General features: G+C 42.0%; 1 protein-coding gene and 1 pseudogene across 5 annotated transcripts in view; one reads left to right on the plus strand and one right to left on the minus strand.

The window, feature by feature from the left end:
- ARMH4 (armadillo like helical domain containing 4) overlaps positions 1–26,547 on the plus strand; it is a 210,824-nt gene that overhangs the window by 42,041 nt on the left and 142,236 nt on the right. For 4 of the 5 annotated variants that reach the window (XM_055289237.2, XM_055289239.2, XM_055289240.2 and 1 more), the window contains 2 exons: positions 18,884–20,305; positions 24,957–25,208. In XM_055289237.2, coding sequence (XP_055145212.1) covers positions 18,884–20,305; positions 24,957–25,208 — 1,674 coding nt within the window. Of the gene's footprint in view, positions 1–6,127; positions 6,259–18,883; positions 20,306–24,956; positions 25,209–26,547 lie in introns of those variants that run through there. The other variant, XM_055289241.2, reaches the window with a different exon arrangement.
- The window catches only part of LOC129487840 (ubiquitin-like), a 401,690-nt pseudogene continuing 391,758 nt past the window's right edge, over positions 16,616–26,547 (minus strand).

Consider the following 26,547-nt stretch of genomic DNA (forward strand, 5'->3'; position numbering starts at 1 on the left):
CAGAGAACTGTGGGAGATGCTGAAATGCTCATGTTCATAAACTTTTAGGAAGGCCAAAAGGAAAAGACCATTTATTGCAGGGAGGACTTAAATATCCAACTTACAAATGACTCCTGTTCTACATAGCAGCTCCTGTTCTTCATCTTCCATGGCAGGACCTCCTTGTGGTGTATTTGGGGAGCCAATAAGAGCTATAAAATCCAAGGAAGGAATTTTATAAAAAGGGAGGAAAAATCACTGAAAAACAGGAATGGTTGTGAGGAGATCTCAGGTAAACTCAACCTTCCAAGAAGAATTTTTTCTCATGTGGCTCTTCCATTTCTTTCTATTCAATGGTCTCAAATCCCTGTGGCAGTAAAATTTCAAATGAAAACAAGACAAAACAAACTGCAACAAAAAACGCCCTCAGCAAATGGTGATGCGGAGTCTGGGGAGGACCTGCCAGCTGGTCTGCAAAAACCCTTATGAAGTGGCACTTACCTCGGTAAAGTCAGCTCTGCTCAAGGCCTTGATGTTTGCAAGACCAGAAACCCAATTTTTGTGGGCGTGAATAGATGTGTTAGGAACAGACTCAAACAATTCACTCACATAATACAGAATAACAATTTTATAGAGGTCAAGCAGACAGAAATGTTCGTTTCAGCAGAGCCCCATGTGCCATATACATGGGACTTGGTACGTGGGAATCAAACTAACAATTAGTTACCATACTGAGAAGCATTTCTTCCCAACTGAGTGACAGCTTCTCTAAGGACACCATAATGCTTACATCTGCATTGCCAAGGCTCTTCCCTCTGTGTGGTATTTGAATGGGTATTGTTCACTTCTGGCTCTTGGTGGTTGGTTATCCTGTTCTTTGCTACACTTGACCAGTTCCTCTCTGACACAAAGACTTTTTACTAAGCAGGACCAACTAATTGCCTAAAACTGAGAGGGCTACTAGATAAAATGCAGGGTGCCTAGTTAAACTGGAATTTCAGATAAATCACAAATAATGTTTCGGTACTGTCTGTTCCATTCTTTTAATATTTGGGACACACTTTTGCTAAAAATTGTTTGTGGTTTATCTGAAATTCAAATTTAACTGGGAATCTTCTATTTTTATTTGCTAAATCTGGCAACCTTAAAACTGCCTTCCTAAGTTTCCTTGCCTATTACCTTGATTGGAGTTTTTTTTTTTTTTTTGAGATGGAGTTTTGCTCTTGGCCCAGGCTGGAGTGCAATGGCACTATCTCAGCTCACCGCAAACTCTGCCTCCCAGGTTCAAGTGATTCTCCTGCTTCAGCCTCCTGAGTAGCTGGGATTACAGGCATGTGCCACCATACCCGGCTAATTTTGTATTTTTAGTAGAGACAGGGTTTCTCCATGTTGATCAGGCTGGCTTGAACTCCCAACCTCAGGTGATCTGCCCATCTCAGCCTCCCAAAGTTCTGAGATTACAGGCGTGAGCCACTGCGCCCAGCCTGATTGGAGTTTTTATTATTCCCAAGCTCTAAACCTCTACCTCCCCCACCCACTGCCCCACAGTTTCTTGCTTTACCTGTAAAAGGTTAATAACATTCACTGTATGTGGATTTACTTATTTGACTTGCAGAGTACAACTTTCCTTAACCCAAAATTTGTGTGTGTGTGTGTGTGTGTGTGTGTTGAGGGAAGAGAAGAGTAAATCTTATGACCACTGCCATGTATCAACAGAAGCTGTTGAGATAAATTGTATAAACCAGAGTTGTTGAAAGCAGTACAAACCATTTTTGGAAGGATACAGGACTAGTATAAATGAGTTCCAATAAGATCACTTTACTTTTACTGCACAACTGAAATAATTTATACTGAGAAAATGGGAGACAGGAATTTTACTATGAGAGAAGGGTAATTTTGAAGAATGGAAAATTTTGAGTCTAACTCAGGTCTGGAAGTAGAATTCTGTACTTGGAACTTAGATTATCATGTGGCTACTGAGTCTCTAAGAAGAGTAGGATGTTAGAAAGGGATACTGAAAAGGAGGCAGGAAGATGTCAAAGAAACTTTGAATGTCTCAGCCGGGCATGGTGGCTCACGCCTGTAATCCCAGCACTTTGGGAGGCCAAGACCATCCTGGCTAACATGGTGAAACCCTGTCTCTACTAAAAATACAAAAAATTAGCCAGGCGTGGTGGCAGGTGCCTGCGGTCCCAGCTACTCGGGAGGCTGAGGCAGGAGAATGGCATGAACCCGGGAGGCGGAGCCTGCAGTGAGCCAAGATCACGCCACTGCACTCCAGCCTGGGTGACAGAGCAAGAATCTGTCTCAAAAAAAAAAAAAAAAAAAAAAAAAAAGGAAAGAAAAAGAAACTTTGAATGTCTCAAATTTGTGTGTAAATGTGAGGAGAACTGGAATTCCTTCCTCTTGCTGTCTCTCCTCTTCTGCCTGGCCATGTGGTCAGAACACCCAGAATTCAGGTTAGTGTTTTTTTGGTACTATTATTTACCTGTATTTGGGTTGAGTAGACTTAATATTGTGGGCTAGCCAGTAGCCCCGCCATACTATATAACATTGTTTTTACAAGAAGATGTGGTCTGAGTTTCAAATAACTGACTTAAAAATAAAATGCTGAAATACAATGTGGTCAGGCTGGGTGTGGCTCATCCACCTGGTGGGTACTGAATCCAGGTAGAAGACCTGGCCACAGTGCAATGTATTGCACTGAATACATACAAAATGCAGATCTCAGGCCAGGTGTGGTTGCTGACACCTATAATCCCAGCATTTTGGGAGGTCAAGGCAGGCAGATAACTTGAATGCAGGAGTTCAATACCAGCCTGGACAAGATGGCAAAACCTCGTCTCTACAAAAAATTGAAAAAAAAAAAAGGTTGGTGTGGTGGTATACGCCTGTGCTCCCAGCTACTTGGGAGGCTGAGGTGGGAGGATTGCTTAAGCCTGGGGAAGTCGAGGCTGCAATGAGCAGTGATTGGGCCACTGAATTCCAGCTTGACTGACATAGAGCATGACCCTGTCTAAAAACAAACAAACAAACTTCATAGATTCAATTCAATCCAATCACATTCTGGAAGTACCTCATGTACCCATAACAGTGTTTCAGTCAACCACAAACTGCATATAAAATGATGGTCCCATAAGATCATGATGGAGCTGAAAAGTTTCTATCACTTAGTGACATGGTAGCCATCGGAATATCCTAGCGCGATGCAACATAATGCATTATTCTCCTTTGTGTGGTGATGCTGGTGTAAACAAACCTACCACACTGCCGGTCATATAAAATTACAGCATATACAATAATGTACAGTATATACTTGATAATAATAAATGTCTGTGTTGCTCTGGCTTATGTATTTACTGCACTATACTTTTTATCATTAGAGTGTACTACTTCTACTTGTATATAAAAACGTTAACTGTAAAACAGCATCAGGCAGATCCTTCAGAAGGTATTGCAGAAGAAGGCCTTGTTATCACAGGAGATGACTGTTCTATGTGTGTTACAGCCCCTGAAGCGGGACAAGATGTGGAGGTGAAAGATGGTAATAATGATCCTGACTCTTTATGGGCCCAGGCTAATGTGTGTGTTTCTGTTTTTTTAACCAAAAAGTTTAAACTTTTTTTTTTTTTGAGACAGAGTCTCGCCCTGTTGCCCAGGCTGGAGTGCAGTGGTATGATCTTGGCTTACTGCAACCTCTGCTTCCCAGGTTCAAGCGATCCTCCTGCCTCAACCCCGCTAATAGCTGGGATTACAGGCAAACACCACCATGTCTGGCTAATTTTTGTATTTTTAGTAGAGACAAGGTTTTGCAATGTTGGCCAGGTTGGTCTCGAACTCCTGACCTCAGGTGATCCACCTGCCTCAGCCTACCAAAGTGCTGGTATTACAGGCGTGATCTACTGTGCCTGGCCTTTTAACATTTTGTTTTTTAAATAGAAAAAGGCTTATAGAATAAGGAAATAAAGAAATGCAATATTTTTGAACAGCTGTACAATATGTTTGTGTTTTAAGCTGTGTTATTACAAAAGAGTCAAAAGTTACCCAGCCGTGGTGGGATGTGCCCGTAGTCCCAACTACTGGGGAGGCTGAGGCAGGAGGATTGCTTGAGGTTAGGAGATTCAGGCTGCAGTGAACTGTGATTGTACCACTGGACTCCAGCCTGGGTGACAGAGTGAGACCCTGTCTCAAAAAAAAAAGAGTCAAAAGTTAAAAAAAATTAGGTTTATAAAGTAAAAAATTATGTTAAGCTAAGGTTAATTTATTATTGAAGAAAAAATGTTTTTGTCTACAGTACAGCCTAAGTGTACATTATTTACACTACAGTAGTAGTGTAGTATCCAGTTATATCCTACATAACTACAGTAGTGTATACTTATGTACAATAGCGTACAGTTATGTCAGTAGTGTACGGTTATATACATTACAGTAGTGTACAGTTATGTCCTAGGTCTTCATATTCTCACTCATTGACTCACCCAGAGTAACTTCCAGTCCTATAAGCTCCATTTATGGTAAGTGCTCTATACAGATGCACCATTTTTTATCTTTTATACTGTATTTTTACTGTATTGTTTCAATGTTTAGATATAGAAATACCATGTGTTAACGACTGCCTACAGTACTGAGTACAGTAACATGCTGTACAGGCTTGTAGCCTAGGAGCAATAGGCTATACCATATAGCCTTGGTACGTAGTAGGCTATGCCATCTAGGTTTATGTAAGTATACTATTATGCTTGCATAACAACAAAATTGCCTAAGGATACATTTCTCAGAATGTATTCCCCTAATTAATCAATGCATGATTATACATAGATAATAATTTCTAAAGGGAGGTGGAATGGGTAACAGTGCATACCCGCTGGGCACCGTGGCTCACGTCTGTAATTCAAACACTTTGGCAGACTGAGGCAGGAGGATCGCTTGAGTCCAGGAGTTTGAAACTAGACAGGGCAAGATAGGGAGACCCCATCTCTACCAATAATAATAATAATAATAATAAATTAGCCAGTCGTGGTGCTGCATGACTGTGGTCCCAGCTACTTAGGAGGCTGAGGTGGGGGATGGCTTGAGGTCCTAGGAGGAGGTCGAGGCTGCAGTGAGCCATGATGGCGCCACTGCACTCCAGCCTAGATGAGACAGTGAGATCCTGTCTCAAAAACAACAAACAAACAAACAAACAAACAAACAAACAGAAACCAGTACATACCTGTGCATTGTGCTAGGTGTGGGGGTCAAATGTGAGCCAGCTTTTGCTCTGACTTCAAGGTGTTTATAATTAACTACAAAAGGGGACTAAGATATTACGAAGAAGGGAGTTAATAAGTACAATAGGGGACAAATGTGAAGAGTGCGCTGCAAATGTAAAATGCTGGGTTGGGGAGGTTGGGAATGGGCCTTTAGATTCCGACACCTCTTTCCACACAATTAGAAGTAACAGAAAAAGAAAACAGTCCTTGAGAGGCTCAAGAATGGAGGACACAAATTCCCGGTGGCCACGCGAGCCGGATAACCTTGGACAAGTTACACAGCCCTTAGCCTTAACCTCCTACCCTGGTAAATGAGAACTACAATATCTACCCTTCTATTGTGCAGATTAAGCAGGTAAAGTAATGGGCAAAACATCTACTCTTGTGCCTGGCAGGAGTAAGGGCTCAATAAACCTTACTTGTGACTAGCACTAGTTTGCAACTTCTCCGAGGGATTGAGAAGGGACATTCTGTGTAGAGTTACTTTAAGGGTCCTACTTAAGGGCACCGCCAAGCCGTCCACAGTTTCCACAAGGAACACTGCAGTCTCAGATTTGCGCTCCTTGCCTGAACCAAAGACTAGCAAAACTGAGGTTTTTCTTGTGTAAACGGTGCCCTGGTCTCTTCTGCGTAGGTAGGGAGGGTGAGCTGCCTCAGAAGCTCCGGCTGTAAAGAGGGGAAGCGGAGCACTGGATCTCGGAGGGGTCCAGGTGCCGGGACTCCAGCAGAAGCCGCCCCCGCGGGAGAGCGGAGGCGGGGAAGTGGGCGCCGAGGGGCGTGGGCAACAGCGTCGGCTGTCAGTGCCAGCAGAGCCGGGGCGGGCACACCTACTCACCGCCCAATCCCCGGCCGTAGCCGCGGCCTTATGAATAAGCAACACAGCGAAGCGCCCTCCCCCTAGCGTCCCAGACAGCGGAGGGAGTCGCCGCCGCTGCCGCCGCCGCCGCAGGGCCCGCCGCGGGGATGCCGAGCGCCCGCGCCGCCGCTGCCTCTGTCCTCCGCGCGCTGCTCAGCTGAAGGCGCACAGGTGAGGACGGGCCCGGCTCCGGCCACTTGGGCGGCCGCGGCTGCAGACGTGGCGCCGGGGCAGGGACGGAACCGGAGCCTCAGTGGCGTGGGGTCGCCCCGGGAGCGTAACAGTCTCGGGAGCGTTGCAGCCCTGGGTGCGCCAGGCTTGCGCCCCGAGCCTCCTCCGGAGCGCGGTGCCCAGGTGCGGGGTGCGCGGGGGCAGCTCCGGGCGCGCTGGGCGCGGCGCGCAGGCCTCGGAGGACTCACCGCACTCCTCGCTCCAGCCCAGCCTCCCAGCTCCGCACCAGCAAGCCGGCCTTTGTGCTGGCGGAGCTTGCAAGGCTGGCGGCTTTTGTGTGGGCTTTTCTTTCTCTTTCTCCCTCCGCTCGCAATCCCACAGCAGTGGGAGAGAAGTTCCCGAAAACAACGGTTTACTCCTTTCAAACCGTCGATCGCAGTGTCCCCAGTGCCACTCAGAGCCCAACAATCGAGGAGCGAATCGTTGCTGCGATCACCACCGAAATATGTCCTGCCACTTTGCAGAAAACAAACAGTTGTGTGTTTAGCGCAGAGATGTCGAGCCTCCTTGCTCAGCGCCTGACTCGTCCCCCAGGACGCGGCTGGAGGACGCTCCTTGGAAAGGTCACTTAATTAGAAAGAGGGTCTGCGGGTTAGACCTGGGGGAGGCAAGGCTCTGCTTGAGACTCCGGAATAGTTGGGAGGTGCTGCCGGAGGTGCCCAAATGTCTCATGTGCCTCGTGGTCACTGACAGAATCTGACTTGTGTAGATTCCAAACATGTAGAACCTTGGCTGGCGAGGAGGCAAGCAGGAGCGAACAAAACAGGACCTTAAGAGTTTGGGTTCTCAAAGATGAGAAATCCTTGTCTTTCCCAGATGATCCCGAGGATCCGCCTAGCACTTGGCATCCAATTTCAGTGCAGAACTGATGTGGAAGAGAGGAGAGATGGCTGCTTTAAAGTGTCTGCCTTCTTTCTTTGGAAGTTTTAGTTTGAAACTTGAGGGGGAGTGGGGAGTGGTTCACAAAACCATCCCTAGAGTTCTGAAGGATCTCTTCTCCAAAGGGCAAAAATTCTTGAGTGGTCAGAATTCACATGCCTGCTATTTTTTTGGTATATTTCCTTGATCACAAGTGATGCTGTTGGGCTCCAAGGAGTCTCCTTTTAGCCAAGCATCTACAATCATTGACTGACTTTGGCACACATGCCAGTAGAACCCCACAGTAGCATCTATTGAAACACACAACCGGGTAAGGTTTCGCAGCATCAGAACATTGCTTCTTTTACACACAGAGGTTTAAAGGTACTCTGACTTGCTCTTATGAATAAAGTGGTATTTTTTGTATTTGTCATAATAATGAACCAAGCACTTGTGCAGCAGACAGATTTGATATTGGTTGAGCTTATTCATAAAAACTCCCAAGGCTCACCAAGTCTAAGGTAGCTACAGCAACGGAGCCAATTAGAGAGATGTGAATTTGTCTTTGTTTTCATGGGAGGCTTCTCACTGTATATTCCGGAGTTTCCTGCCAGACCTTTACAATATTATAATTTGGTATTACAGAAATGGTTTGATGCTAAATATAAGTATAGAATCAAAACGAGGAAAACGGGTTTATCTGTTATGGAAAATGTCCACTCTCCAACTAAAGATGTCCTTTGCCCTTTATTCTGTAGATGTTTGTCTGAAAAGTTGTGTATGGAATTGTATTTTTGTTAATTGAACTTAAAAAAATTCTCACATAGGGAAACTGGTTTTAATTTTTGTAAAATGAAAACTCATTCCCTAAGTAAGATGTGAGGTCAATCTTATTTTTCCATATTGTGTTTACTTGGTGATTATAAGAAAAGTATCTGAAGCTAGTTTCAGCTTCCCTTTAAATGTCAACTACTTAGAGATCTAGCCAAGCAAATGGCTACATTTGTGTACCACAAAAACCAGAAATGAAGTGTCCAATTGGGTCACTGAAATAAACTGTCTGATGCATGGAGAAGAGCTTGTTGATCAAGATTCATCAGGATAGGATTCTGCAGACAGCAGAAGCCTCTCAGGTCACATTGTCTACATGATAAAGCTGAAAGGGGAAGCTCCATGAAAATACCTTGGGGAAAAAAATGCTACTCCATTTGTGGCTGATGTTACGGATGCTTCAAATTGCTCACATTTCTGTATTTGACGGGAATGCATGTCAGTAGCATGCTAGTATGTCTTATATTGCATGATACTTTACTTTTTTTTCAAAGTGTTTTTATGTCTATTATCGCTTTTGTGTGCGTTCCGCACTCTTTGAAAAAATATAACAAGCATTGTTATTTCTACTTTGCAACAAGAAAACTGAGTTTCAGTGATTTGCCTAAGGTAGAACTGGAACTCAAAGAAGCCTGTTTTTAAATCTTCAAGTCTGTCTCCTTTTACTAGGGATGAGATGATATGCTAGGGGTGATAAGCATGGATATCTTCATTTGTCTACATCACTGATTTGTAGAGACTAAAGCTTGTGGGCTCAGTATGTAGAACTTAGGTGTGGTCTTCAGGGATGGTAAAGTACTTTTTACTGGTATTTAGTTTCCAGAGTAGCTATTTTGACCCCAGCCTACTTACCCTCTTCACTGCCAGCTCTGGGGCTGCTTTCCTCCTGGGAGACCATGCTTTTCTTTGTGGTTACTTACTCCTTCTCCCTCCTTCCATTGTGATGGAACATGCTGCTGAAAGGATTGTCTGTCATTCAGCTATTTAATTTATGGTGAAGTATAGCTGCAGCCCAGATCCTAAAGCCAATATAACAGACCAGTGATGATTGTCAGTAGCACAGTGAATCAGAAACGTGGTACCTTAATGTCATTTGCCACAGCTAGGTTAATAGAGTGAGAGTCTTTATAAGCTCAGCTTTAGGTAAATACAATAGTATTGGCAATAAGATAGTGTTGGCAGTAACAGCCTTAAGGATTTAAAAAAAGAAAAAGTAAGACAATGATAAATTAATCATTGAGGAATGGTCATGAGAAGGACAAAGTGGAAAGATTGTTAAGACAAAAAATGGAAAGATTATTAAGACACAAAGATTATTAAGACACTTTCCACCTCATCAGAGAATCACTAATTGTATTTCAAAAGGTGAGATGGTATTTGGCAAGCATGTTGACCTGAAGCTGTGAGACTTGTTACCTGTAACTGTTGGTCTGTTTGTGTGTGTGTGTGTGTGTGTGTGTGTGTGTAATCTCTGAAACCTTAAAATATAGCAGAAATGAGAACACATAAGTTATTGTTAGAGTGACACATTAAACAAGTAGCCAAAATTGTCTAGGTATTGAATAAAACATACAATTAGACATGGTTAGACCATGAAATGTCATTAAAAAAATCTTACAGTACAAAATAAGGACTCGAAACATTCTTTTTCACATTCTTGAATGGTTATTTATATTCACATCATGCCAATAAATATTTATGGAGTCTCTCCTCTTTGTGCCTACCCTTATTACTAATTATGTGGCAAACAAAGGAATGGTAAAGAATAGTGTTTGTATGCAAATAACATAATCTCATTTGAGCTGCTGAGACTTACATGACAATTCATGCTACAGGAGCTAGGAGAAGGGTGGGGAAAGAGTGGGCCAGAATGGGATGTGACCTGGGAGGCCAGGGTTTGGATACCTGGGTAGGGAACCATGGGTCGTACAGTGTCATTCTCAAAACTTGGGAGCCTCAGAGCTGAGCACGGTGGCTGACGCCTGTAATCCCAACACTTTGGGAGGCTGAGGTGGGTGGATCATGAAGCCAAGAGTTCGAGACCAGCCTGTCCAACATGGTGAAACCCCATTTCTACTAAGAATACAAAAATTAGCCGGGTGTGGTGGCACGTGCCTGTTGTCCTAGCTACTCGGGAGGCTGAGGCAGGAGAATTGCTTGAACCTGGGAGGTGGAGGTTGTGGTGAGCCGAGATCATGCCACTGCACTGTAGCCTGGGCGACAGAGCAAGACTCCGTTTCGAAAATAAAACAAAACAAACAAAAAAACAACTTAGGAGCCTGAGATGAGTATGGCACATAAAAGTGCTATGTATGTGACTGGTGATGGTGTTTATACTGGGCACCAGTGGTGTGGGGTTGCATTATCAGATATGGACTTTGGCAATTGTATATTTGGGGACATTATATGCTGTGTTTTGGGAAAGCAGAGAGTTGTGTGGCAAAGGTAGGGATGTTGGATTCTGACAGAATCCAAAAGATCAAAAACAGATACTATCCGTTAGGCAAGTTACTTATCCTCTACCGGCCTGTTGTTTTCCTCATTTAAAAAGTGGGATAACGACAGTGTCTACCTCATTAGGTTGTTGTAAGGATTAAATAAGATAATTTCCACTGGGCACTTAGAATGCTTGGCACATAGCAGCTCCTAAGTGGTAGCTGTCTTTGATTGATTATTGCAATTTTTAGTCTTAAGAATAAACCAGCTGGGTGCAGTGGCTCACACCTATAATCCCAGCAATTTGGGAGGCTGAGGTGGGTGGATCATGAGGTCAAGAGATTGAGACTATCCTGGCCAACATGGTGAAACCCCGTCTCTACTAAAAACACAAAAGTTAGCTGGGCGTGGTGGCGTGCGCCTGTGGTCCCAGCTACTCAGGAGGCTGAGGCAGGAGAATCGCTTGAACCTGGGAGGAGGAGGTTGCTGTGAGCTGAGATCTCGCCACTGCACTCCAGCCTGGAGACACAGTGAGACTTCTTACCAAAAAAAAAAAAAAAAAAAAAAAGAAACCCAACTGGATTGTATAAAATAGATTGGAGAGGAGAGAGCCTAGACAAGGTCATCAATTAAGAGGCATTTAAAATAATAACTATCCAATGAGGTGATCAGAAGTTACAATTCCAAAAGAGATTATGAGAGGAGGATCCACAGCAGTTGTGAATCTAGAATGTAAAGGAGAGAAGAGTTCAAGGTGGTCACCAAAGTTCAGATGAAGATGGTTGTGTTTGAAGTGTCATCAAAATAACTTCCAGTTGACAATGAAAAGCCAGGATGAGGTAGCTTTCTTCACCTACCCCACAGCAGCTCTCTGTAGTTTTTGTGTATATCATAAGAAAAGGAAAATATAAAGCGAACTGTCACCAGTTTCTTGGCACACTCTACAGCCCTCCCGTGTCTTGAGCACTCTTGGGGCGATGCTCATCGTGCCTTAATATTATATATGAAACTCAGTTGACAATGGAAATAGTAGCTTCATCACTGGTGAGAATGATTTAACATATTGGTTTCCCTTTTGTGTCTTCATTTTGGTAACATACTGAAATAGCAATATTCATTTTAGTTGGAAAAAATATTGACCAAGTGCTTACAAAATCTGATTAAGTCTAACCAGATGGCCAAGGCTGGTATTTTTTATGTTGCCTTTCATTTGTCTTTGAAACTTGAATATGCCTAGGCTTGACAAAGAAACCGATTCTGGACTGTAGCTATGTAAGATTGTCAAAGATAATGCCTGACAGAACAGCTTATCTTGCTCAGTGGTGGAAGAAATGCAGTAAATTGTTCAAAAGACTGCCAAGCTATTAGGATAGATACCTTGATAGCAAATGATAGACAAAGTGCTACTGACCTGCTCTGAAGGAGATGCTTTTTAAGCTATTCAAAGCTGATATCCAACATCAGGTGGTAATTTGGTTAGAGCTTATTTATCTGAATTAATTTGCATGGAGAGATACAGTGAAAAGAAAGCAGCATCCAAATACGCAGTGGAAGGGAAAAGTAAGAGGAATGTTCTTTTTGTTTGTTTGTTAAATATTCTTATGATTGAGTTAATTGAAGATAATTAAGACACAGAATTCTAATATGCAATGGAATCTCTCCTCCTTCCACTTCTCCCAGCAAAGTGGGCTATAGACATTCATCTGTTTGTTCAGCCAATATTTACTGAGCATTTCTTCTGTGCCAGGCACATTGCCAGGAAGGGGATACAGTGTTGAGGAAAAAGGAAAAGGCTCATAGCCTTCAAAATATGGTTGCAGATGGTTATTTAGGTTTAGAAGTATTGTCGAACTGACAACAGTCTTCTCGTTTATTCTTGAGCATCATGTAACTCCCATTGTGGGACATTAGACTAATGGGAGTGACTACATGAACCTATACTGGGCTTTGAAAGATGGAGAAAATCCTGGAATTTGAAGGTCATCTATCAGTTTATCTGAGTTCCAGATGTGTTTTCTATTATTCTTCTTACAGGTTGTCTTTTTTCCTTTTAACATACAGTCGTTGCTTTCAATAGTGGGGAGAGGGAACATATGGTCTCGATACACGGACATAGAAAAAGCTTTCATCAATGCCTATGAAAAGGGGGAAAAAAGCAAAGGCTTGTGGTTCACCCCCACTCTTTCTGTTGTAATTGAATTTAGAAAGCAGGTGGCTGACAATCACAGAAGGAAAGTCTTTTGGAGCAATAGCAGAATTCCCTTCACACAAAAATTCTAAAACCCAAGATACAGATGAAAATAAAATTTTGAAGGAAAATTATGTTTTGGAAAGGCAGTGGGGCTGTATTAAGTCTTTATTATTTATCCCTTCTTCCCTTGATCTGATTTGTTTGTAAAATTTTTCTCTCAGTCCACATGACTCCAGAACATACACATAGCACATAAAGCATCTGCTCCACCATGTGAGTGCCTTTCCTACTTGATGGTACCATTATAGGAATATAGAAATATTTGTATTTTTATTTTATGTCATATAGGTGAGGTATGAGAATAAAATCGTGGATGAAGAAGGGATTTCAATGATTATTTTAATTCCTCATTTTGTCAAAGGAGAAACTGAGGCTACTTGCTCAGTATCATATAGCAAGTTTTAACATCAATAAAGCTAAGATTCAGGAATAATTTTTCTGATGCCAGCCTAAGTCCCTCTAAACTCTATTACCATTCATGATGGCCTGGGATTTTCAGATTTTTATTCAGAAGTATGGGATCATGTGGGCCAAGGTTTTAGGCCACACGTTTAGTAAGATTTCACTGAATAGAAAAAGTATTTGTTTAGGAAGGGGCAGCTATCTGAACAGATCAGAAATGAACCACAGAGTTCTATAGCTTTTATGACTGTTCAACTATATAGATAGAATTTAGTGGATCAATTTGTCTGAACAGAAATCCAAAGGTGTAATTTCATTGACTGTCAATTCTCTTGTTTCACAGCTATCTTTTTTTTTTTTTTTTTTTTTGAGATGGAGTCTTGTTCTGCTGCCCAGGCTGGAGTGCAGTGGCGCAATCTCGGCTCACTGCAAGCTCAGCCTCCCAGGTTCATGCCATTGTCCTGCCTGAGCCTCCCGACTAGCTGGGATTACAGGCACCTGCCACCACGCCTGGCTAATTTTTTTGTATTTTTAGTGGAGGCGGGGTTTCACTGTGTTAGCCAGGATGGTCTCAATCTCCTGGCCTCGTGATCCACCTGCCTCGGCCTCCCAAAGTGCTGGGATTACAGGCATGAGCCACCGCACCAGGCCTCATATGTTTTTTTTTTTGTTGTTGTTGTCTGTTTGTTTTTGAGACAGGATCTTTTCTCTGTCGCCCAGAATGGAGTGCAGTGGTATGATCATGGCTCACTGCAGCCTTGACTTCCTGGGCTCAAGTGATTCTCCCACCTCAGCCTCCTGAGTAACTAGGACTATTGGCATGTGCCTGGCTAATTTGGTAGAGATGAGATTTGCCATGTTGCTCAGGCTGGTCTCAAACTCCTGGGCTCAGATGATCCTCCTGCCTTGGCCTCCCAAAGTATTGGGACTACAGGTATGAGCCACTGCACCTGGCCCCTTCATTATGTTTTTGTTTTAAGGAAGGCAAATAGAGGCATCAAGCCAAATTCAGTGATGTGTTACCTGGCTATGAACTACAGTTCATCCTGGCTCATCTAAAGTACAGTGATAACTAATGTCCAGAATGTTGACATGCTGTGGCACATGCTATTTCCTCTTTATCAAATATCTTTGCCATTTTCTCTTTTTTAAAAACAACTATGTGGCCAGGTGTGGTGGCTCACTCCTGTAATCCCAGCACTTTGGGAAGCTGAGATGGCTGGATCACTTGAGGTCAGGAGTTCTAGATCAGCCTGGCCAACATGGTGAAACCCTGTCTCTACTAAAAATACAAAATTAGCTGGGTCTGGTGGCAGGCACCTGTAATCCTGCTACTTAGGAAGTTGAGGCAGGAGAATCACTTCAACCCGGAAGGTGGAGGGAGCAGTGAGCTGAGATTGCACTCTCAAACTCCAACCTGGGTGACAGAGCAAGACTCTGTCTCAAAAAAAAAAAAAAAAAAAAAGGATGGGCACGGTGGCTCATGCCTGTAATCCTAGCACTCTGGGAGGTTGAGGCGGGTGGATCACTTGGGGTCAGAAGTTCGAGACCAACCTGGCCAACATGGTGAAACCTTGTCTCTATTAAAAATACAAAAATTAGCCAGGCGTGGTAGTGGGCACCTGTAATCCCACCTATTTGGGAGGCTGAGGCAGGAGAATCACTTGAACCTGGGTGACGGAGGTTGCAGCAAGCTGAGATGGCATCAGTGCACTCCAGCCTGGGCAACAGAGTGAGACTCCATCTCAAAAATAAACATACAAACAAACAAAAACAAGGCTAGCTACCAGTATGTAATTTAATATTCAGATATGTTTGTTTCAAACCCCCAGCTGCATATGGGGAAACTTAGCACCCGTCTCATTATCCTTGCAGATTGTTTGGGGACTTATGTTTCTTCTAGTCATCTCTGGCTTCAATTTTCTTCAGCTAAATTTGTAATCCCTGATATGCTGTTTCTTTTCTGCACATGACACTGTTGTACTCGTGCTGTCATTCCATTCCTGTATTTCCCTGAAGCATCGTGGACTCAAGATTTCTGTGTAACAAATTACCCTGTAGCTTAGTGACTTGAAATAACAATAAATACTTGTTATTTTATACCAGTTCTATGCATCATGAATTTGGGAGTAACTTAGGTGCGTGGTTCTGGCACAAAGTCTTTCAAGAAGGTGTAGTCAAGATGTCAGCCAGGGGTGCAGTCATCTGAAGGGTTGACTGGGGCTGCTGGACCCATTTCCAAGATGGTACACTCATGTGGTGGTGGTAGTTGGCAGGAAGCCTTAGCTCTAAATCCATGGATTCCTTTTTTCTCACGTAGAAAAAGTCAGTCTTCTTGTGCCGTGTGGTGGTGTGTGCCTGTAGTCCTACCTACTTAGGAGCTTGATGCAGGAGGATTGCTTGAGCCCAGGAGTTCAAATCCAGCCTGGGGAAAGAAAAAAAGAGAAGAAAGGAAAGGGAAGGGGAGGGGAGCTCACGCCTGTAATTTCAGCACTTTGGGAGGCTGAGGCAGGTGGATCACTTGAAGTCAGGAGTTCAAGACCAGTCTGGCCAACATGGTGAAACCCCGTCTCTAATAAAAATACAAAAATTAGCCAGGTGTGGTGGCGCACGCCTGTAGTCCCAGCTATTCGGGAGGCTGAGGCATAAGAACTCGAGAGGCGGAGGTTGCAGTGAGCTGACTCGCACTGCATTCCAGCCTGGGTGTCAGAGTGAAACTCCGTCTCGAAAAGAAAACAAAAACAAAAAAAGGAAGAAGGAAGGAAAATTCAGGCTTCTTTTTGTCTTCAGCAGTGTAGATCATGTCCTGAGGACTTTACCTTTCTTCTTTCTTGAAAGGACCTATAAGACTAAATGAGATAACCCATGGAAGCTTTGAAACTCCTTAAGGGAAGAAGGCCGTATGAAAATAAATTTCTAAATTTCACATGTGCACATCATTTGCTTAACTTAGATCACTGAATGATTAGACATGAAAGAAAGAATAAAATGTAAACTTTATAAAGTCAAGGTTTTTATTTTAGAATTTTAGTTTCAAGGTTTAATTTTCTAGAAAACTTGCAGCATCTCTGAGAAATTTCTGATGATGGGAAAAGAAAAGGCCCTACTCAGCAAAATAGATTAAAAAAAGAACTGAAACCCTTAAATTTGGGGGAAAATTAACAATTTTAATATAGTTTTAGTTGTAATGAAAATGTGAGTAGTTTATTTCAAATACTACGATAAATTTTTTATCTTATAATAATGGGTATTCAATAAAGATTGCTAATTTTAAAATATATTTAGTTTTTTTCTGAAACTATTAACCTTGCTTAACTCTTAAACCTTTTCTAATCCTTAAATTTTGAAACATGTTTTGCCTGTAATTTTTATAGTTGTTGCAGAGAATAACAAATGATTTAAGCATTTAAAATACATATTTCCTTTTCTTTTTTCTTTTTTTTTTTTCTGCTCCAATCAACAAAAGGGTCACTTTATTGAGGCTCCAGGGCCATGGGGCCTGAGCAGAAGGCTGCTGCCCTTCGAGGAAGGAAGAGCCTTATTTGACCTTCTTCTTGGGGTACAGGTTGTTGGTGTGGCCGCATTTCTTCTTGCAGCAGTTGATAGCATGGGGGAGCAGGCAAGCATAGCACTTGCAGCAGATCATCTTGTCGCAGTTGTATTTCTGGACGAGCTGGCAGAGGGAAGGCTCAGTAATGCCACCTCGCAGGCGCAGCACCAGGTTTAGGTTGGACTCTTTCTGGATGTTGTAGCCTGAGAGAGTGTGGCCATCCTCCAGCTGTTCCCCAGCAAATATCAGACGCTGCTGGTCAGGTGGGATACCCTCCTTGTCCTGAATTTTGGCTTTGACATTCTAAATGGTGTCACTGGGCTCGACCTCAAGGGTGATGGTCTTGCCCGTGAAAGTCTTCACAAAGATCTGCATCTCTGCGTCTGCAGCCCGGCTGCCTCACTGAAGAAAAAGAGCTAAAAGACATATTTTCATTGAAAATTATTTACTTACTTTAAAAAACTCTTAAAAGTAACTGGTATTCAGCATTTAATGATGATATTTAGTGTTTTCAAACCCATTTTTCTTAGTCCATTTGGGCTGCTATAACAAAGTATAATAAACTGGATTTTTATAAACAATAGAAATTTATTTCTTACGGTTCTGGAGACTGGGAAGTCCAAGATCAAGGTGTCAGTAGATTTGGTGTCTGGGTAGGGCCCACTTTCTGGTTCATAGAAGGCACCTTTTCGCTGTGTCCTACATGGTGGAAGGGGCCAGGGAGCTCTTGGGGTTCTCTTTATTTTATTTTGAGACAGAGTTTCCTTCTTGTTGCCCAGGCTGGACTGTGATGGCATGATCTTAGCTCATTGCAACCTCCGCCTCCCAGGTTCAAGTGATTCTCCTTCCTCAGCCTCCCAAGTAGCTGGGATTACAGACGCCTGCCACCACACCCAGCTAATTTTTTTGTATTTTTAGTCGAGATGGGGTTTCACCATGTTGGCCAGGCTGGTCTCGAACTCCTGACCTCAGGTGATCCACTTGCCTTGGTCTCCCAAAGTGCTGGGATTACAGGCGTGAGCCACCACGCCCAGCCCTATTTATTTATTTATTTATTTATTTATTTACTTTTGAGATGGACCAGTCTCCTGTCCAGGCTGGAGTGCAGTGGCATGATCTCAGCTCACTGCAACCTCCACCTCCCAGGTTTAGGCAATTCTTCTGCCTCAGCCTCCTGAGCAGCTGGGATTACAGGTGTGTGCCACCATGCCTGGCTAATTTTTGTATTTTTATTAGAGATGGGGTTTCACCATGTTGGCCAGGCTGGTCTCAAACTCCTGACCCCAAGTGATCTGCTGGTCTCGGTCTCCTAAAGTGCTGGGATTACAGGTGTGAGCCACCGTGCCTGGCCTGGGGTCTCTCTCTCTCTTTTTTTTTTTTGAGATGGAGGTTTGCTCTTGTTGCCTAGGCTGTAGTGCAATGGCACGATCTCAGCTCACTGCAACCTCTGCCTTCCAGGTTCAAGCGATTCTCTTGCCTCAGCCTCCTGAGTACCTGAGATTACAGGTGCCCACCCTCACTCCCAGCTAATTTTTGTATTTTTAGTAGAGATGGGGTTTCACCATGTTGGCCAGGCTGGTCTCTTAACTCCTGACCTCAGGTGATCCATCCACGTCGGCCTCCCAAAGTGCTGGGATTACAGGTGTGAGCCACTGTGCCTGGCCCTGGCGTCTCTTTTATAAGGGCACAAATCCCATTCACGAGGGTTCTGCCCTCATGAAGTCATCACTTCTCAAAGGCCTTACTTCCTAATACCACCATGTTGCTGCTTAGGTTTTAACACATGAATTCTGGGGGCCACAAACATTCAGACTGTGGCAACACTTAAAAAGTTATTTGAATGAATGTGTAAGACTTACTTTTTATTTCTTGGACATGTTGCTATTTCTACAGTCATTTGACTACATGGTTAATAGAGGAATTTGGAGAGAATATTGCAAATGTGACTTCAAGGGTAAATTATTTCAAGTAGGTATTTAAGAAACAATGAACTTAATACTTGAACTATGTGTACCTTTTTCTAGGGAACCTCAAGTTAAATGAGCAAAATTCAGCAGGGAAAAATGAACTGGGTTATCCATGTCTCAAAGGTACAAAGAAATAGAACAATCCTCTCCTACCTACCATCTCTGTGTGTTATAAAGTCAAGGAGATTATTTTACTTACGGTTTAATTTAAAGAGATTTATTTACAATATGTATTTATATGACAGTTTGATACGCTTTATTTTTCTGCAGGATTCAATTACTGGACTTGTCAACTCTGCCAGTGTACGTGCCATTTCTCTTCCACTATGAGTGGACCGATTGTATTGCACATTTGTCTGGCTTTCTGTAGCCTTCTACTTTTCAACGTTGCCACACAATGTCTGGCCTTCCCCAAAATAGAAAGGAGGGAGATAGCACATGTTCATGCGGAAAAAGGGCAGTCCGATGAGATGAACACCGATGACCTGGAAAATACCTCCATTACCTCAAAGCAGACTCCCCAACTGGTGGTCTCTGAAGATCCAGTGATGGTGTCAGCAGGACCATCGGCAATATCATTAAATAAAGCATTCTTGATTAACAAAGAAACCCAGCCTGGACAAGCTGGGCTCATGCAGACTGAACACCCTGGTGTTTCCACTGCTACTGAGTCAGGTGTCCTCACAGTTGAAGAAGTATTTGGTTCCAGCCAGCCAGAGAGAATACCTCCTGAAAGTGGACTTGCTAAGGCCATGCTAACCATTGCTATCACTGCGACTCCTTCTCTGACTATTGATGAAAAGGAGGGACTCCTTACAAGCACTAACTTTCAGCCCATTGTAGAAGAGACCACAGAAACCACAAAAGGTTTTCTGAAGTATATGGATAATCAATCATTTGCAACTGAAAGTCAGGAAGGAGTTGGTTTGGGACGTTCACCTTCATCCTATGTGAATACTAAAGAAATGCTAACCACCAATCCAAAGACTGAGAAATCTGAAGCAGACACAGACCACAGGACAACTTCTTTTCCTGGTGCTGAGTCCACAGCAGGCACTGAGCCTGGAAGCCTCACACCTGATAAGGAGAAGCCTTCGCAGATGACAGCTGATAACACCCAGACTGCTACCACCAAGCAACCACTCGAAACTTCCGAGGACACCCTGAGTGTTGAGCCAGAAACTGACAGTCTGCTGGGAGCTCCAGAAGTCACAGTGAGTGTCAGCACATCTGTTCCAGCTGCCTCTGCCTTAAGTGATGAGTGGGATGACACCAAATTAGAGAGTGTAAGCCAGATAAGGACCCCCAAGCTTGGAGACAATGAAGAGACTCAGGTGAGGACGGAGATGTCTCAGACAGCACAAGTAAGCCATGAGGGTATGGAAGGGGGCCAGCCTTGGACAGAGGCTGCAGAGGTGGCTCTGAGGCTGCCTGAAGGGGAAGCACACACGGGCACAGCCCTGCTAATAGTGCATGGGAATGAGAGATCACCTGCTTTCGCCGATCAAAGTTCCTTTACCCCCACAAGTCTGATCGAAGACATGAAAGTTTCCATTGTGAACTTGCTCCAAAGTACAGGAGACTTCACGGAATCCACCAAGGAAAACGATGCCCTGTTTTTCTTAGAGACCACTGTTTCTGTCTCAGAATATGAGTCTGAGGCGGACCAACTGTTGGGAAATACAATGAAAGGTAAAAGAAAGAAAAGGAAAAACAAGCTTTGGTTTAATTTGGAAACTTTCATTTTTTTTTAAATTTAGAAATAGGTTGAAGTTTTAATGAAGAGCAGGCCAGGTGCAGTGGCTCATGCCTATAATCCCAGCATTTTGGGAGGCCGAGGTGTGAGGATTGCTTGAGCCCAGGAGTGCAAGACCAGCCTGGGTGATATAGTGAGACCTCTTCTCTGAAAAAGAATAAAAAAATGAAATTTAAAAAATAAAAAGAAAAGCAGAAGCATACACATACATCATCTATTTTATATAAAAATTACACCCAATTCCTGTAATCCCAGCACTTTGGGAGGCCAAGGCAGGCGGCTCACTTGAGGTCAGGAGTTCGAGACCAGCCTGGCCAACATGGTGAAACCCCATCTCTACTAAAATACAAAAATCAGCTGGCTGTGGTAGCAGATCCCTGTAATCCCAGCTACTTTGGAGGTTGAGGCAGGAGAATCGCTTTAACCTGGGAGGCGGAGGTTGCAGTGAGCCAAGATTGCACCACTGCACTCCAGCCTGGGCGACAAGAGTGAAACTGCCTCTCAAAAAAGAAAAAGAAAAAAAAATTACACCCAAATATAAATCCTGCCTATAGACCAGTGTTCTTTAACTGGGGATAGTTTTGTTTTGCTTTCCCCTTCCCCCAAGGGATATTTAGCAATGTTTGGAGACATTTTTAGTTGTTAGAACTGAGGGGTGCTAAGATATTGTTAAATATGTTAGACTACGTAGGACAGCCCCCCATAACAAAGAATTATCCCAGCCAACATGTTAATAGCTCTGAGGTTGAAAAACCCTGATACTGTTATTTTTATTTTAGACTAATATTTTTCAAACATTTTACTATGAAAATGTATAAATATACAAGAAAATGTGAAAGAATTAGCTATATGTTTAAACTATAATAAACAATGTTGGATACTTATATACACATTGTTGTAAAATATGCTCACATCCCTTATATTTCTTACAAAAAAAGCTTTAGGTAAGTACTGTAGTTATCTCATAGTATTAACTATATGAATTTTCTAACTTTGTTTTCCTAAAAAGAAAACATTTAGAAATAAGGAAGGGGGTAGGGTGGAAGATAAATCATCTGCTTGCTTGGTTCTGCATTTTCTACTTTCTTTTGGCCTTTGCATCTGCGAATATTATAAGCTGGAGAGCCTTCTATTTGTTGTTGATGGATAATGGTTTTCTTTTATTATGGGTAGTTGGACAGATAACAACATTGGGAAGGAAAAGCTTAATGTAATGTATACATGCTCATTCCAAATTGTTTTGGAACATGTACAACGTGTTACTTCAGCCAAGTAGCCCAATTAATAGAAAATATCAAATCAGTAATATGTTTTAAGGTGTTGAGATTGAATTAAAATGGTGAAAGATCACTTGATAAATGATAAAAGAAAGATTGAATTTTACATGTCGAATTCATTTTTATTTAAAGACTGAAAGACTGAGTATGCTGTTCAGTTTTCATAGAAGCTTCCATAAAATTTCTTGTAAGTTGGTTTTTACATGGAGTTGGGTTCACATGGCCATGAAGACCTTAGATATGACTGAGCAACAAGTTTACTTCAGTTCTTCATAGAACTTTTATTTTTGGAGCATTAAGTCATATAGCTCCAGATTGTTCACTGCACAATTGAATCTATGATTCTTATGTACTAAACTTGTATTAGCTTCTGTTAGTATAGCCTAAAAAGTAAAATGGAATTGGTAATTTCCTGATTATTTTGGTTTTTGAATATGGTTCTTAGTCACAATTGCCTCAGCAAATTATAATCTTTTAACAGGCCACTTCTTTTAATTTCTAGCACATAGCACAATTCCTGGCACATAGTAGGAACTCAATAAATATGTTTTCAGTGAATTTACAAATGAGGATATAGAACCATTCAGACTGGAGTTATCCAATGTGATTACCTACTTTACCCAAAATCAATCAAACAACTTCTAAATGTTCTTTGTACCAAGAGGAACTGTCAAGTTATTACTTTTGTTTTACTTTTTTTTCCCCATAGAGTTAAAAGGAATGGGAAAGATTGCAATTATTGACAGCAGTTGTTATAGAATAGCCAAAATGTTTTACTACTCATTTTCAGGTGATCATAAGTATTTTTCTGAAGTAAACAACTTAAATGCTAATCATTTAGAGTCCAGGGACCACTTAGGACATTATCTTCTTCAGAATATGCAATGATTTCTTGTTGTTTTTAGATATTATTTACAGATGAGTATGTTGAGATTATAGTCCTTTGAGTCAGTTAGCTGCTTCAACTGAAGATCAGGTTTTAAAAATAATATATAATTATTTTTTCTCCTACATGAAGTAGGAAGAATGAGAGATGTTAGGAAACTTTAAAGTTTATTTAAAAAAATTTTATTACTATTTCTAGTTCTAACTTTTCTTTCTCCAACAGCAATTATTTATTCAAGATACTATGCATTTTGACATTTCTTGCTATTTCATAAAACTACAAACAGCGCCTGCATATTTATTTTTGTATATGTGTTCTCAGAAGTGTTCATTATGCTTTCAAAAATGAGGGCAACATAGAGAACACCTACTGCTTAAAATGGTAAAACTATATGTTATTGTCTTCTTGTGGCAAACAGAGAATTGCCCTATGTGCTAGAGGTACAGAAAGACAATGAATCCTAGCTCTCTAGGGATTTACAGTAATATTGGAGAAAGGAAAAAAAGAGGGACAATATTCAAACAATGGTATAGAGTGCAAATATGAAGCTCATGTGAGAACCTTACCCTAACTCACATTGTTTGTCCTGTAACCAGGTATATTAATCCATCAAACGTAAAAATCTCTTCAATTCAAATGGAAAAATAATGTAAACTTGATGAGTACCAAGAAAAGGAACTGCTTATAGTGAAAAACAAATACACATTATTTTAAAGCAGATACACTATTTTCAAGGCAACTTTTTTTTTAAAGTAATAGGATATGCCATGATGTCATTAATAAAAATTTTTTCTTTTTTTTTTGAGACGGAGTCTCCCTCTGTCATCCAGGCTGGAGTGTAGTGGCATGATCTCGGCTCACTGCAACCTCCGCCTCCTGAGTTCAGGCAATTCTCCTGCCTCAGCCTCCCAGGTGGCTGGGATGACAGGAATGTGCCACTACGCCTGGCTAATTTTTTTGTGTTTTTAGTAGAGATGGGGTTTCACCATATTGGCCAGGCTGGTCTCGACCTCCTGACCTTGTGATCCTCCCTCCTCAGTCTCCCAAAGTGCTGGTATTACAGGCGTGAGCCACTGCGCCTGGCCTGTCATTAATAAAAACTTTGAGAAACCTTTTTAAAGCTATCTCTAGAATGTTATTTTTCATTGTATAACTTACTGATCTTGCTAAAATACTTAGTATGTAGAACTAATATTTTAAAAAAGAGAGACAATAAGGTTTTCAAGAAATTAAGTTTTTAGTAGTTGCTCTGTACAGTGTTTGAAATTTCTAGCATAGCCCCTTCATAAGAAGAGGGCAAGTCTTGACTTATAAGTAGTCTGTAGAAGGCAAAACATTTATATGATCTGAAGAGAAAGCAGAGTATTATTATAAACAGTCTTTAATACTGTGTTTGAGGGAATTATAATGTTGTAAAGAAAGTGGACCTGTGACAGATAATGTCATACCCTGCCAATTCTATTCATTTCCTTTTCTGATCTAAAAGCAAATGCACACCTTCTACAGAGGCCTCTCCAAGTTGTTCCTTGGGCATAGTTAGCACAGTGGTTAAGAGTGCTGGCAATGTGACCAAAGGCAGGCTCCTTAGCTTTTCTAAACCTAAGTTCTGTAAAGTGGAGTTATAATAGCTGGTAATTATTGAAAACTTACCAAATACTAGGTGTTTTACTTGTGTTATCTAATCTTTGTAGTAACTCCCTGAGATAGATACTATTATTATCCCCATTTTATAGCTGAGGAAACTCAAGGCCCACATATGTGAAATAATTTGTTTATGATCACACAGCTAGTAAGTGACTGAGGCAGGTTGGCTCTAGAACCTGCATTCTTGAGCACTATGATGCAGCTTCTGTGGAATGATATTAGTATCTATCTCCCTGTAGTACACATGGGAGGATGCATACTTAAGATTCTGTATGTCATGCACTTCACATGGTGTTTAACATAGAAACTCAGTAAATATTAGTTATTGTAATTATTACTCCTTTATTTTAAAATGCTAGCTTCCCTTGACCCTCCAGAAATGCAAATGTGAAAATGAATACACTGTAGACAAATGTTTCTGAGAGTTTTTGAGTGTAACTTAGTTCTGTATAATTTGTTTCTTAACAAACTGATTATGTTGACCTTCAAACATGTGCCTGAAAGGGAGCTCAGCTGTTGATCTTCCTACTTTGTTTTAGATTTCATTTTAGCTTTTTCCATGAACTTCTTTATCTCTGTTGTAGATTGATTCACAACTACTGAAAGCAGTGACAGAGAGAACATTTATTTACTGTCATTTTACTTCTGAGTTCTCTCTTTGCTTTCCCAGTTCCTGAAATAGCATCTGCTCCCCTCCCCCCCAAGTTTTTAATCATATCATGATTTCTTTTTAAAAAAATAGGGATTTGGTCTATTTTTAAATGTTTTCCCCCCTTTAAGACATCATCACTCAAGAGATGACAACAGCTGTTCAAGAGCCAGATGCCACTTTATCCATGGTGACACAAGAGCAGGTTGCTACCCTCGAGCTTATCAGAGACAGTGGCAAGACTGAGGAAGAAAAGGAAGACCCCTCTCCTGTGTCTGACGTTCCTGGTGTTACTCAGCTGGCAGGAAGATGGGAGCCTCTGGCCACTACAGTTTCAACTACAGTCGACCCTTTGTCTTTTGAAGTTACTCCCACTGTGGAAGGTCTGTAAGGGAGGAAATTGGACTCTGTTTTGGGGGTGGATCTCTTCTGTTAAGCGGACAAGGAATAGAATGAGTGAGGCAGCCGACATTGCCATCAGCGCGTGCGCTCACACACACACACATACACACACACATCCCTTTACCTGGAAAGGGGTGTGAACTCTGTCTTGTTTGAAGAGGTGTTCCAGAGCCTTAAAAGGACAAGGGTTGGCCGGGCGCGGTGGCTCACGCCTGTAATCCCAGCACTTTGGGAGGCTGAGGCGGGCAGATCACGAAGTCAGGAGATTGAGACCATCCTGGCCAACGTGGTGAAACCCCATCTCTACTAAAAATATAAAAATTAGCCGGGCGTGGTGGTGGGCGCCTATAGTCCCAGCTACTCAAGAGGCTGAGGCAGGAGAATGGCATGAACTCGGGAGGCGGAGCTTGCAGTGAGCTGAGATCGCGCCACTGCACTCCAGCTTGGTGACAGAGCGAGACTCCGTGCCAAAAAAAAAAAAAGGGACAAGGGTTTAGTTTGTAAGTAAGGTCTCCTGGTGGCTCACCTCTGGGTCCTCAAAGGCCAGACCCCCTGAGAAGGCTCTTCCTATTTGGCAACTCTGCTGCTAGGAGCCGGGGGGATGAGGTGACAAAAGCATGGACCTGAATTTGAATCACAACTTTGGCTTTCACTAATATTGTAGCCTCAAGCTAAGTTTCTTAACTTCTGTAAGCTTTGGTTTGTTCACCTCTAAGTAATGCCTATCTGTTTTATAGGTTATTTTAAGAATTTGAAATCATGTCTACAAAATGCTTTCTATGTAGGAGGCTCTCAAATGCTCTGATCTCTTAAAGGCAGTCAAGTTTTCTGTGTGAAAGCTACTAGTGTTCTAGAGTCTCTGGACTTGGGAATTCCTGGGGCTATATTTGGCTGCTTTTAAATTGACATTCCAGACCCACATCTAGGCTCTTACTCTATGACTTGATTTTGAGAAAGACACTCGGTCTTTCCAAAATAGTCTTTGAAATACAGTTTAATGTATTTTTGTTAAATATTTTACCTTTGGCAATACATAATATAAAATCCTACAACATCCATAATATTGCCAATAGAATAAATGGGAGATTAAAATTTAAAAACAAAATTCTGATTAAAGATAATACATTTTCCTGGAAGACGATACATTTTCCTGAAAGTCTTTGCTTTGGGGAGTTGGATTAATACAATATGGGAAAGGAGAGCTGACCCAAGTGCCAAACTTGCTGTATTGTATGGTATTGGTTTAATCATTTCTTGCCTAAAAAGTGAAAGCACATGCTTACATTTGCCATAATGATTATCTTGTGGGTCAAGTCCTGT

This window comes from Symphalangus syndactylus, chromosome 8, assembly GCF_028878055.3.
Source record: "Symphalangus syndactylus isolate Jambi chromosome 8, NHGRI_mSymSyn1-v2.1_pri, whole genome shotgun sequence".
Classification (NCBI taxonomy): Eukaryota; Metazoa; Chordata; class Mammalia; order Primates; family Hylobatidae; genus Symphalangus; species Symphalangus syndactylus.